This window comes from Telopea speciosissima, chromosome 7 (assembly GCF_018873765.1).
Source record: "Telopea speciosissima isolate NSW1024214 ecotype Mountain lineage chromosome 7, Tspe_v1, whole genome shotgun sequence".
Lineage (NCBI taxonomy): Eukaryota > Viridiplantae > Streptophyta > Magnoliopsida > Proteales > Proteaceae > Telopea > Telopea speciosissima.
Genome location: NC_057922.1, coordinates 44,977,483 through 44,991,225, shown reverse-complemented (window position 1 = coordinate 44,991,225; position 13,743 = coordinate 44,977,483). Strand labels below are relative to the sequence as shown.

The window sequence follows — 13,743 nt, the reverse complement described above, 5'->3', positions numbered from 1 at the left end:
ATTTGATTGACCTTCCTCTTCTATGAGAGAAATCCAACTTGTATAGTTTAGAAGAAGAAAGAATTGAAACCCAAGAAAAATAAAAAGAACAGCTTAGTCGTTAGTCCTCCACAACTGCTACAAGAAAATGGAAACACAAGAGAATGATGCATAAAACTATTAGTGGAGAAGTATCCATTAAAAAAGGTTTAGTTCTGGAGGAAACCTACATTGTAGAATGACTTGAGAAGACTAGCATGAGTGGAAAATGAATCAAAAGTTAGCAGAAGAACCTGATAACTCATAGGTGGAAAAGACTTTTACTCTTTTTTTTTTTTCACTGAGAAAAATACAAAGATATAATGGGAATATCTGATCGAAAAAAGAGAAAAAGAAAAGGCTAACCCATCGTAGTGGTCTCCCTTTTATTTCCTCAGAATAAATGAAAAAACAGAAAAATAGTAATAATAACAAAACAAACACAACATCCTCAAAAGATTACAACAGTCCCTTAATAAACATTACCAATAACAGATAATTACAACACTGAATTGGGTATTATTGTAGTAAGAGAAACAAAAAAAGAAGAAGGGCTAAGAGATGATGGGTTTATGGGTCCTATTATCATTCTCTCCTTCACCTTCTGTAATGGCTGAGGATATGTAACTTAGAACAAGAGAATTCTCATCTGAAGGCACTTCCAACTTGGTGGCCTGAAACTGTTGTTTGCATGCCTGACAAGTAATCTGTAGAATGGTAGAGTTAATTTGCTTAGTCGCTTGCTCTTTCAGAATCTGAGCCTTATCAAGCTCAGCCTGAGCTTGCTGCCTAATTCTCTTAGCATTTGCGAATTCCTGCTCCGCCACTTCAATCTGTCTCTTCGCTTGAAGCCTTGCCTCTTCTGCAAATGCCTTTTCAGTTATTGCCAGTCTCAACTGCTCTCTTGCCTGTTCCTTCATCGTCAAAGCCATTAAACCTGCTGGTTCTTTTTCCACAGCATTCTTGTCCCTGCAGGGAGAACTTCTTCCAGCATTTTTACTCGAACTGATGGTCTGGTTTGCTTCATTCTTCTCACCATTATCACACGACCCAATTGAGAGTTGCAGTTGGGTCACTTGGTTTTCGTCCGAATTAGGCAAAACCGATGAATCTATGGTGTTTGAGAGCGGATTTGAGGACGGCAAGAGATGAAGTTCTAAATTATGGTGTTGATCTTTGGTCATTGTTGAAGAAGGATTATTTGGCTCCACCACAACCTTTGGTAATCTTAAAGCAGGCCAAGGAGCTGTGCTGAAATTGGTATCGCTCGACGGGCTTAGACTCGAAGCAGTTTGAGATAAGCAAGCTGGTTGCAGTGTCTGTAATTCAGTCCGAAGACGGCCGGCATTGCAAGCATCTTGGTGTTCAATGAAACTCTCCACTCTAATAAGAGAAAAAAGAGTAATTTTGATCCAAACCCATTAGCTCTAATCTAAATGGATATATATATATATATATATATATATATGAGTATTTTGGTTCAGATTTGAATTAAATGGGCATTAAGAACAAAGGCAAGAAAGCTACTACTAATAAGTCATCTCTATTTATAATAATAGCTCAGGGATAAAGTTCTTGTTATAAACAGTACGTAGTTTAGAACATAAAATTGGGGGCAACGGAATTCAAAACTAATACGATAAGAAACCAATGGAGGACTGGATTTGGGAACTGTTGATCCTGCAGCATTATTGAAGTAAAGTACTGTTGTGAATTAAAATTGGGTGATCTTGCAATCTTCCCTTCCAATGTGTGATGTGATTGTTCTTGGGTAGTTAGGTTTCGAATTAAATTCCCCTAACTTCGATATATACACATATATATATATATATATATATATATGGAAAGGTGAAGAAAACCAGCCAAAAAGAGAGATAACCACGGCTATGAGTTAAAGAAGTCACGAACAAGAAAGAAATCAATAGCAGTTTCAATCAAAATTCAAAATTCCCCTTTCCATGGTACGGCCACGGCCACAAAAATTTTAATGAAGAAACTGTGAGAGAGACAGAGAGAAAGAGAGACCTTGAGAAGACACGGCCACAATCACAGGAATGACCTCTGGTACCACAAGTCTTGAGATGGGCTTTGTAATCGGATTGAACAGCGTAACCTTTGGAGCATTTCTCACAGACCCATTGTTTGTGATTGCTGTGTTTTCTTCTGAAATGCTTCTTTATACCGACGAGATCACCCAGCGCGTGACAAGGATCGTGGTGAAGGCAACTTGGTTCCGGGCAAACGAACACGCGCTTCCTCACCTCTGGGTTTTCTCTTTTGAGCAGCTTCCATGGTACCTTGTGTCTTCGTCGGTGCATCTGAAGGTTCTGGTCTCTCTGAAATCCTTGGTTGCAGATCTCACACACGTAGCGGTCGGATTCAAGTAAAGTTTTGGGGGAGAGAGACACCACTTCTGCATCAGGATCTAAAAACCCCCAAAAACCAAAAATAAAAAAAATTAATTAAGAATAAAGACAAATGGAATTATTGAAGAGAAGCAAAATTTGGTTACCTGGAGTTCCTGCTGGCCTTCTCTTCCTCTTACTGTTGCTATTTCCATTCTCTAAGCAAGTGAATAGCTCAGAAGAAGAAGGAACACTTGGAGAAGAGTTGTTGTTGCAGTTGCCAAACATAGATAAAAAAAAAAAAAAAATTTTACTTTTTTTTTTCCTGCTTGCTATAGCTATCTCTATCTCCTCAAATATCCAGAACCGACCAACGAGAATCCAGACACCCTCTCGCTTTATTCTGTGGGCTACTGTTGTTGATAAGAGAGCTGATGTTTTCTCATAACATGGGCAATATGAGAGAGAGAGAGAAAGAGAGAGAGAGAGAGCGTGACGAAAAGCTCTTCTTTCGGTTACCACCTTTCTTGCAGCTTTATGCTTTCAGCTTTTCTATCAGCTTTCTTTCCTTCGTCCACCCCTCACCTTCATTAGTTATCTTTGTATTAGTCTACTACCCAAAAAAAAAAAACCTCAGCGCAAGAGAGAGAGAGAGAGAGAGAGAGAGAGGGGTCTGACCCAAATCAAATCACATTGTTCGAAACTTGAGCCCACACTTAGCATTAGAACGCAGAACAAAAACAAAAACATCCACACAACGAAACAAACTCTTGTAATTCTTTTTTTATTTTAATTTTGAATTAAATACAAACACTCATAATTCATCGCATAATAATTTGCATGCACAAATGCAGGCCAGATCCTAAATAGTCGTGAGCTTCCTCTTCTTTCCCGTCATTCCTTCTCTCTCTGTTGCTAGCTAGTTTGCTTTTCATGTGAATTAATTCCAATCTCTAGGCTTACTGTAAAGTGTTTCATTGACCTAAGGCCCCTTGTTATTGACTCTATAGTAACCTGATTAATGCGATATAAGTAGCTTTTCAAAAGTTAAAACTCAATATGTTTGGTCATTTTCAAGGGTGTTATGGTCATTTCATGCTTCTCTTTTCTCACACATATTGTTTAGAAAGGGGACTTGCCCCACCTCACTCTCTTTCTCTCTCTCTCTCTTTGTACATTTTGTATAACCCCATATTTGAACCTATAACACTTGTAAATGTACAAAACCAAAATTGAAGGTGCCCTTACCCTTGACAAGTTTCGGCCTATTTGTTTGGGAAATTTTCTCTATAAACTGATCCCAAAAATTTTAGCCATCCGATTATCTGGGATTTTACCAAAGTTGATTTTAAAGGAGCAAGGAGGGTTCCACAAAGGAAAAGTAAATTTTTTCCAATATTCGCATGGCGTCTGAACTTACAAACTCTCTTCACGTTAAATCTCACGGGGGAGGCATGGGACTTAAATTAGACATTCAAAAGGCCTACGATACTATGGAATGGACTTTTATATTTAATTTCATGAAGAAGTTTGGTTTCAATGAGACTTGGATAAACATGATACACCAGCTACTTTCCTCGGCCAATTTGTCGATCCTACTGAATGGAGGTCCAGTTGGTTTCTTTGGTGTTGAGAGGGACCTTAGGCAAGGTGATCCCTTGGCTCCCATCCTCTTCATTATTGTGGAAGAAGTTATTTGTCGGGGATTTACAGATTTAAAGGAATCCAGAAAAATTGCACCTCTACAAGGGCCAAGAGGGGTGTCAGTTCCAACTCACCTTTTGTTTGCAGATGATGTTTTCTTGTTTATCAAAGCAGGTATTCGTTCTGTTCGGAGTTTGAAGACTTTCTTAGAAAAATACCAAAGTTACTCAGGGCAATATATAAATTTACAAAAGAGCAAGATGTTCCTCTGTCATGTTACTGTAGCCAGAAAGACAAAGATTAGGCACATCATCGGCTTCTCTGAAAGCAACTTTCCTACCAGATATTTGGGGATTGATATTTTTAAAGGCAGGGTAAAGAAGGAATATATTATGTCTCTGATGGATAAGTTCAAATCCAGACTTGCAGGTTGGAAGGGTAGGCTAATCTCTATGACAGGAAGAGTTCAGTTGGTGAGGTCAGTTATTTCCAGTTTGCCAATTCATATTTTTTCAATTTATTGGTGGCCTACCTCTTTGATCTCCTCAATGGAAAAGTGGGTACACAATATTATCTGGAGTGGTGATCCAAAGACATCCATAGGGATTACAGTCAAGTGGGACTCCATTTGTAAGCCTTTTGAAGAAGGGGGTCTTGGCATCAGGAAGCTTAGGAACATCAATAAGGCTCTTCTCTACAAGCTTAGTTGGGGAATTAAATAAGATACAACTATGATGAGCAGATTTCTTCAAGCAAGGTTCACTTCAATGGGTTTTATAAAAAACCAAATTAATTCCTCGATCATCATCTATCTGGTCTAGAATTAAGAAAATATGGGCTTTTGTTTCGGAGCATGAATCCTAGATCGTAGGAGATGGAGCTCAGATAGATTTTTGGCATGATAATTAGCTTGGTGGAGACTCTGTTGCAGTTCAATCTAGACTTCACATCTCATTATTAAAGTCTTTAGACACCTGCCTTGCTAGTTTTATTATTATTTCTAACTGGTGTTTTCCTTCAGTTGCTTCACCCTTTTTGAACCTGATCTTTACTGAAGCATTAGCCTTAACTCTTCCATCGACCCAAGTGAATGATATGAGAGTTTGGACTTTATCCAAGTTGGGAAACTTCACGGTGAAATCAGCCTGGGAAGGCCTTAGAATGACTACAAATAGAATATCATGGCAGGCCATGGCTTGAGCTAAATTTTTACAACCACGACATTCTATCTTCGGTTGGTGTCTAATGCATGCAAAATTGCCGACTGATGACATGGTTATTCAAAGAGGTGTTCCATTAGTCTCACGTTGCTGCCTATGTCTGCACGCCTTAGAATCTCAATGGCATATTTTTCTCGAATGCCCTTTCTCTTTAAAGTTATGGCAGGGTTTTCTTTCTATGTTCTGAAGGGTGTGGCCGAACAAAGACTCAATTATAGATTTGTACACCTGGTGGAAGGATAAAGCTGCATCTATTGCTCTTTCAATGTGTGGCTAACAAGGTTCATCTTAGTTCCATTCCATATCTGGCAAGAGCAAAACTTTAGGCGTTTTGAAGGTCAAGGTAACCTCTCTAGTACTATTATGCACCTCATCAAATCTGACCTCAAGGATGCTTCATCTTTCATGCATTGCACCATTAGATCGTTTCAAGATTGGATAATACCACGTGAAATTGGAGCCTCTTTCCCAAATGCTCAGTCCAACCGTATTATTGAAATTTTGTGGAGGAAACCAAAAATTACTTGGACAAAACTCAACATTGATGGTTGTTCCTTGGGGAACTCGGGTCACTCAAGTGCTGCAGGTATCTTTCGGAACTACCAGGGTCAGCTAGCAGATACCTTTTCTCACTATTTGGGGATCTCTACAAACTTTCTTGCTGAGTTTTCAGCTTTCTTTATTGGTGTTCAAATGGCAAGAGGAAAGATATACAATTTCTGTGGGTTGAGTGTGATGCCGAAGCTGTGGTTACATCTATCAAGAATGGCAATATTCAATGGAAGTTCAAACAAAATTGGTTTGGTGTAGTTAGCTACCTTCAAGCTATAACGTGGAAAATCACCCATAGTTACAGAAAGGCTAACACAGTTGCAGATCTTTTGGCCAAGATGATTGCTTTTACTTGGGTTTCTTAGTGTTGGGTTTGAATCTCCTACTTTCGTACATCATGAGATTGAATGGGACCTGCAGGAAAGGACTCGCTTCCGATTTGTTCATAGTTGATACTCTTTTATTTGTGTGGGATTAGGTAGTTGCTCTAGGGTTCTTGCCGATGACCATGCCGAAGGTGGGGCCCTAGGGTAACTTCTTCTAATCATTGTTCTGCACCTTGCCGGCTCCATGCCAAAGAGGTGGTGGTTTTATCTTGATTTTGAGTTTCCTATTTGGGGATTTTCTGAACTTGTATTTTATTTTTTCATTATTAATACATACTTTGCTGATCTTTAGCAAAAAAAAAAAAAACCCAAATCTCCATGAATTAAATAAAGAAGGGTTTTCTTAAAAGGAATAATGGTACTTATCCATGTAACAATAGAAGGTGATGTTTCCAAAATCACAAAGGCAAATATGAGTTATTCAGTTTTTACATTTTTTTAAAGTAAATCGTTGTTCCCACCCAGAGGTGGCAAAGTGCATAGTAATTCCCAGAGTACTGATACATATGCATGGACATACAAAGGATAATTACATTCAATTAAATTATATTCTAAAAATTTGACATGTAACTAATCTAGACCATGTCCTCTCTCACCAATGGCCTAAATGAATATATCATTTATCCACATAGTGAAATAACTGCTTTGTTTTCTTCTTTTTTTTTGGCTAAAAGTCAACAAACGTATTGTAATAGAATGAAATCTGAAAAAAAAATGAGAGAATACAAAGAAAAACCATTGGATTGTTGATCCTCCTTCCGTATGGCCATTTGAAATAAATGCTTTGTGACATTTAAAAAAAATAAAAAACCTTTGTGATAATAATAATTTATCAAAGAAAGAGATAAAACAAAATATTAATACCATACTTAAGTAAATATTATGCTGCTAATAAGCTCATTTCTCCATTAATTAAGGCTATCCATCAATTGATGGTTCATCTTAAGGATTGCCCAATCTTTGAAGAATGGTTATTGACAGGGGCTGCCTCTCGATCTGTACTCTGTAGAGTGATAGGTTGCAAGCTTGCAGCATAAAATCATTTCCTGTAAGATAACACGAAGGAATCTATTGAAGGACCTCCGACAAAAAAAAATGTAGCCTCTTTTTTTGGTGGCTGCCGGGTTCAAAAAGATGTGGACCCATCTGATACCCATACCATAATTCTTCCACCTCATCACCCTCTTCTCACATAAATTAATTTAAATGGTTGTCAACAAGCGCCTGCCTGGGGATTAAAATCTTCTGCAGTGCATTGTGGTGCGGTCTTGCAAACTCGACACGTGAATGATGCGATATCCAATGGTGTTAACTTGTAGAAGAAAAAAAAAATTAAATGCAATCAATCTCGTATCATCGGATATCGCATCATTCACGTGTTGAGTTCTCAAGGCCACACCTCAGTGCACTGCCAGATCGATGCACTACAGAGGATTGTCTGTCTAATGCACTTGGTAGCATATGTTGTATGGAAGTCCATTGCTACCAGGAGGTCTTGGGTGGTTCACATCTTCTGTTCCCATAAAATAGGATAGAGTTGTACCTGTAAAAAAAAAATTTATTTAAATGATAAACCACCAGTGTTAAGTAAAAGAAAAAAAAAGGTGAAAAAAACATATAAAAAATTTGAAAGTCTCAACTTGAGATAATTAATGCAAGAGTTCAAATTGCCAAAACATGCCATTTAATAATTAAAATACTGAAAAGGATTAAAAAAAGGGAGAAAAATGGAAAGAGATAGCAAACTTCAGTTTTTTGTCTTGTTAATTTATTATTGGCGAAAGGCAAAGATAAAAAAACGCAGCTTGTCTTGATTTGTTTATTGTGTTGGAAAGAATGGGGGATGATGGGAAGTGGATTCTCAACACATGCAGCGTCAGAAGAGAATGTCTTTGGCAATCATCTTACCCAAGTGTTCCTTTTCCCGAATCTTATCATGCATCCCTTGTTAAACTAATCTATAACTTGCCCAAACAATATTTCTCTCTCATAATTTTATAAACTTAGCTTAATATAAAAGAAGATACAACTGGGTATCATAAGTTGTATAGTGAAATATATATATATATATATATAAAAGAATGAAAAGAATTACAAAGGGAACAGGCCAGATGCCTAAAACTCAAAACACAGAAAAATATAGTCAACCCTTCCCACCTTCGGCAATGCCATCAACAGAGGGTATATATATATATTGTTGGGTAATTGTATTACAATTCCTTACAAATTATTGAAACAACACGAATTACAATACAATAGATTAAGCAGTAGAAACTAGGCTTGACCTTTGGCTGAAATGAGAAGACCAAAGCTTGAATTTGATGTAGAACCACACCCGCAACAACTTGAACAAGCTTGAGGTTGAGTCACACTTGTGGTGCTGCCTTTAAGGTAATTGATGCCTCCTACTGCCAAGGAGTGTTCTGCACCACTACCCCAAGATAAAACAACCTCCAACTAGAAGATGAAGCAGTCCTTCTAGTCCCTTGAAGGAGCCAAGAGCTTCAACACAGCAACCCTCTAACACATTTAGAAGAAAAGAGAGAGAGAGAGAATAATACTCTTAGTGTTTGCTAAGTATGAACATGAACATGTATCCAAAGACCTCTCTTACAAAGCAATTGGTTGGGTTTATATAGGCCCAAGACCAATCCTTGCACTCCCTTGGAATTCTCAAGAATAACCATCCACTTATGACCAAATTGAAGAATAAGATTTATGGGCATGAATATGGACATGAATTGGAGGTTAATTCCAAATTCATGGTCATTCCCCACTAAGGGTCATGAATGACCTTAAAATTCATTCATCCTCCACTAAGACCATAAAGGCCTTAAAACCCCATAAAATGGTCATTCTCCACTAAGGACCATAAAGGCCTTAATACCCATAAAGGGAGAGACATCACCTATGGCCATGAATTGAGAAATCAATCTCATTCAATATCCTTGACCCACCTTCCCACTCATGATAGTGACCATGAATAGACTTTAGGGTACCCATAGAATGTTACAACCTTTGGAATTACTTCTTTGATCACATGGGTCCCACACCATAACAAAGCAATCAAAATATTTTGAAACTTAAAATAAAATAAAATATATTTTAAATCTAACATATATATATTTATATTTGCTAAAAGTTTATTTGTATTAAAAAAGAATGAAAAGAATTACAAAGGGAACATGCCAGACATTTAGAACTCAAAATATAAAAAAATACAGTCAACCCCTCCCACCTTCGGCAATGCCATCAATAGAGTGTTAGATCTACAAACAAAAGTAAACAAAAATGAAAACAAAATCTTTCTTGAGCATCAATCTAAAGATCATGGACAATCGACCTTTGAAAATCAATCTCCGTTGAGGAAATTTAAAATTTAGCAGCAGACTTTGCAAGGAAATCTGCGATGGGGTTGGCTTCCCTATAACAATGTGAAATCCTCCAATCAATAGATATGAGGAAACATTGCAAGGATAACCACTCCTGCTTCATGAGCCATGACACCAAATCTTTAGAGAGGAGGATAAAAACTAAGTTAGAGTACCACTCAATCCAAAGTTTGGGGAAGCTGAGGTCTCTCACCAATAAAAGACCCTTGATCACTACCTAGAACTCTGCTTCGAAGATAGATTTTATACCAAAGAAGAATGCTGCCTGGTCGCATGGCGATTGCGCAAAAGTACCTACCTGCCTCCAATAAATAAAAAATCCCAACCCTATTGATTCCCCTACATTCTCTCCCATTGGCTCCCACACTGGTGCAGGCACTACATGACCAGGTAGTATTCTCTCTCTCTCTCTCTCTCTCTCTCTCTCTCTATATATATATATATATATATATATATATATATATATATATTTATATATATATAATTCTTTATATAATATATGAGTAGTGTAGGAAAACTCGTACGTGGTGATGCTTTATATTGTCTACAGTTGGGGTTTACTGGTGGGAGGGAGGGAGGGAGAGAGAGAGAGAGAGAGAGAGAGGTGTACAATTTGGTATGTACACGGCCCCGTTAAACATTAAACCCTTGCAAGGAAACACTGTAAGCAGAAGATCTTCTTGGTCTCTATCCTTCCTACTCTCACTTATTCGCTCGGTCTATCTTCCAAATGAAGGGAAGAGGTGTTTGTTTGCTTATGAATTATAAATGATTTTTTCTTTTCCTTCAGAGGTCTTTTCTTTGGATCGAGAGAGAGAGAGAGAGCTAACAACATGTGTGATGGTTAATGTCGGAGTTTGTCAACCCAACGTTCCTTCTCCTTAGGATAAAAAGAAAAAAAAAGAAAAAGGAAATAGAGAGATTAATTGATATGAAGCTGTTGCGTCAAGAACTGTGCAGAAGCAACCTGTTCTTGCAATATAGAATTAGCAAGAGAGGGCCGCGCTGTGCCGGTGTCTCCACTCCAATGCTTAAGTCAGAACTCTTAGCAACAAATAATAATAATTGAAATCAGATAATCGTGGAAGGTATTTACCCACTTATTTATAGGCGATGGTGGGTAGAATCGTGCTCAATTAGGAATGTAGAGTCCTAGGTGTGGAGTGAGAGATTAGAGGAGTAATCTCAAGGATAGTGTTGATTCTTTCATCCCCTTACGTTTTATTAGGCTTCAAATGGGCAATAATCTCGGGCCACTGGGATTCGTGGCGTGTTTCTTTTAGTGGAGTATGGAGTTCGGGTCGCCCCGATAAGGTCGTCCCCTCCCTCCTCGGATGGTCTAGATTCTTGGTCAGGTCATACCCTAAGGAGGGCTCGCCCAGTGACTCCTCGCTACTATGACAATCTCTGGCCTTGTGTGTATGTCCCTTGAGATCGGGCTTGCGCGCGGGTCTCTTTCTTTACGGATAGGGTCAGCTCGCACTTGTCCTGCCCTGCCTCAGCTCGTCCCTGGTATACATGTCGATCTCTTATTGGCTGACTTTTCTTGACATATCACGAGCCCCCACTCCTCTGGGCGTTCTTGCCCAAGGGAGTTGAATTGATTTTGCCCTTAACGTCTGCCTTCGCACGTGTGGATGTGATGGTTATTTAACTGGCACCCCTTTGACGTTCCATCTTCTAATTGACGCATGGCAGGGATCATGATGGCGCCTCGAGCAGGGCTACCGTCACTCGAGCTTGACGGCATCTGAGGTCCCATACGCTGTCTGACACGTGTCTCTGGGTATTATGATGTCTAGGACAAAGCTACGATCACTTGTCCGCTACATCTAGTGTTCCACTCACCAATTGACACGTGGTGTGGGCCTTTATGACGCCTAGGGTATGCTCACCGTCGCCCGGCCTTAGCCCTTTGATGGTTTCCTCTCTTGACCGTTGGATCTTGGCGGTTTTTCTTCTTCTCTTGGTTATAAACTTTGGATTCCTATTCCCCTTTCTTCTCTATTACTGCCTTGAGTTTCCTGTTTTCATTTCTCTCCTGCTATTCTTCGTTGCTCTTTTGCTCTCCTGTTCATGCTTGCATTGGTTTCTTTAGCCTTATAGCAGGCTCTGTTCCTTCTGCTCATGCTACTTTTCTCGTTCGAGCGACCTTTGCTTCCCAGCGCTCGAGCTTCGTTCCCTATTTCCTTGCTTCTGCCATCCTTAGTAAGTTTTCTATATCCATGTCTTTGTCTTCTTCTCAGCCGAAGCCCAGTAGGTACTCCGATGATGTTCCTGGGATGAGCAGAGGCTCTGAACCAGAGGTGAGTTCCGAGAGGACTCACGATGACCGGTCCGTTCTTTTTGGGTCCAAGCGTGTTGCTGCCCAGTATGGCCACTTGGCCAGTTCTTCTTCTGTCCCTCTGATGGGGAGTAATCCAGCCCCTGCCCAAACTCTAGAGGAGCGGGCTGCCGACGGTGGTGAGGCCCAAGATGAGGAGGAGGATGACTCCAATTCTGAGGCCCTTGAAGAGGCTATTAGGGGGGTTGACTCTTATGAGAGTGTCCTGACCGAACGGCCTTTAACCATTCTGAGGAACCGGTTTGGGTTCCCAAAAGAAGTTCGTGCATGGGTTCCCAAACCAGGGGAGAAGGCAAACACCCCACGCAAGGCCGCGATGTGCCTGTATGAGGTTGCATTCATTTGCGGCCTCCGTTTGCCCATCCGGGCCTTCATTGTTGATACTCTTCACTGCGCCCTCTCCCCGGGCCAGTTGGTGGTGAATTCGTGGAGGCAGATAGTCGGCTTCCACATCTACTTTACCCAGCTCGACCTTGAACCGACCATGGCCCTTTTTGCCTAGTTCTTCATGCTAAAGAAGCCGTCAGGTGGGTGGTATTACCTGGCATTGCGCAGCCTAAAGGGGTCACTAAAGGGCGTTTAGTTCATAAGCTACATGCCCCAGTCGGCCAAGAAGTGGAAGGACCGCTTCTTCTTTGTGCGGATACCTGAGGACCCCTTCAAGGCAGAGTGGGAGAAGATCTGGCTGAGGACCATGAACCTTATCCCTGAGCTGAGCTAGTACGATCTGGAGTCCCTCAGCTTGTGCTTGAATGGCTCGCCCTTCGATGTGCATGAGCTGAAGAATGAGGATCTGCTTGTCCGCTATGGCCTGAGCTCGGCCTGGGGTGAGTGTCTCTGGTCCCCAGTGTTGGTTCTCCTATTTCCTTCTTTTTTTTATCCTTTATTCCTAATGACTCTTTGTTTCTCTGACAGTGGGCTTCAAAGTGGATCGTGGGTCTCTCCGGAGGTCGGACGCTGAACAGGGCAAGAAGGCACGAGCCGACCAGACCACGTCAAGTGGTATAGCTCCCCTTCCCCCCAAAGATAAGATGCCAGTCCTCCCCCTCCCAAGGTCCAAGGTCTCCCTAGGGGTCGTTCTCAGTCCCTGACCCCCAGTAAGAGGAAGGAGATTGAGAAGAAGAAGGGCAAGGAGAAGGAGGACGAGGTGGAAGTCCTTGTCATCGGGCACAAGCAGCGGTTGAAGAGGTCGGCCCCGTCATGGGGTAAGAGCTCGGAAGAGGCATACCTGGCCAACTGGGCCTGGGAGGTGGACGAGCATAGGCTAAACCTGACTAAGGACAACTCCAACCTGGAGGCCAAGGTCAAGGACTATGAGGGGACGCTCAAGACCTTGACCAATAGGAAGGACTTCCTAGAGGGTGAGGCTGTTGTGGCGGCGAAGCGAATCAAGGCCCTAGAGAAGGAGTTGGCGGAGGAGAAGGTCAGGGAGGCCCAAATTTGGGCTGAGGCCGTGGAGGAGTTCAAAAGATCTATAGAATTGACCGAGCTTCTGGAGCTGAAGACCAAGGAGGCCTACAACTTTGGCATAAGAGACACGATCGGCTACGTCCTCGACAAGAGCCTGGGCTTCAACTTTGACAAGTTCAATTACTACATCCCCCCTCCACCCAAGTCTCCAGATCAGTTTGCTCCTCCAGATCTTCCAACTTCCCAATGATGTATTTTTTTTTTGTACTGCCTTTTTTCTTTTTTGCATTGTAAATAAATTTGTTTAATAAAAAATCCTTTATTCCAAGCTTTGGTTTCACGAGTATAATTTTCTTTTAATTTTGGCAACTCTGTAGGTCATTCTTTCTTTGCCTTTGCGGGGGCTGGGTTGCACTTGCCGTAAGAATTTTC

The 13,743-nt window shown here is 40.8% G+C and overlaps 1 protein-coding gene across 1 annotated transcript; it reads right to left on the bottom strand.

Annotated features, from left to right (window-relative positions):
* Positions 1 to 570: 570 nt before the first annotated feature.
* Positions 571 to 2,906, bottom strand: LOC122670117 (zinc finger protein SHOOT GRAVITROPISM 5-like). The gene is made up of 3 exons (XM_043867081.1): positions 2,531 to 2,906; positions 2,044 to 2,443; positions 571 to 1,401 (listed from the first exon to the last, which is right to left on the bottom strand). Exons 1-3 carry the CDS (start codon positions 2,649 to 2,651, stop codon positions 573 to 575), a joined length of 1,350 nt encoding a protein of 449 aa, XP_043723016.1. The 5' UTR covers positions 2,652 to 2,906; the 3' UTR covers positions 571 to 572.
* Between the last annotated feature and the right edge of the window lie 10,837 nt (positions 2,907 to 13,743).

Excerpts from the sequence above, each read along its gene's own strand:
- LOC122670117 (XM_043867081.1), bottom strand. The coding sequence starts at position 2,651 with ATGTTTGGCAACTGCAACAACAACTCTTCTCCAAGTGTTCCTTCTTCT. Across the intron at positions 2,444-2,530 it reads AAGGCCAGCAGGAACTCCAG|ATCCTGATGCAGAAGTGGTG; the intron begins GTAACCAAATTT and ends GGGGGTTTTTAG. Across the intron at positions 1,402-2,043 it reads TGTGGCCGTGTCTTCTCAAG|AGTGGAGAGTTTCATTGAAC; the intron begins GTCTCTCTTTCT and ends TTCTCTTATTAG.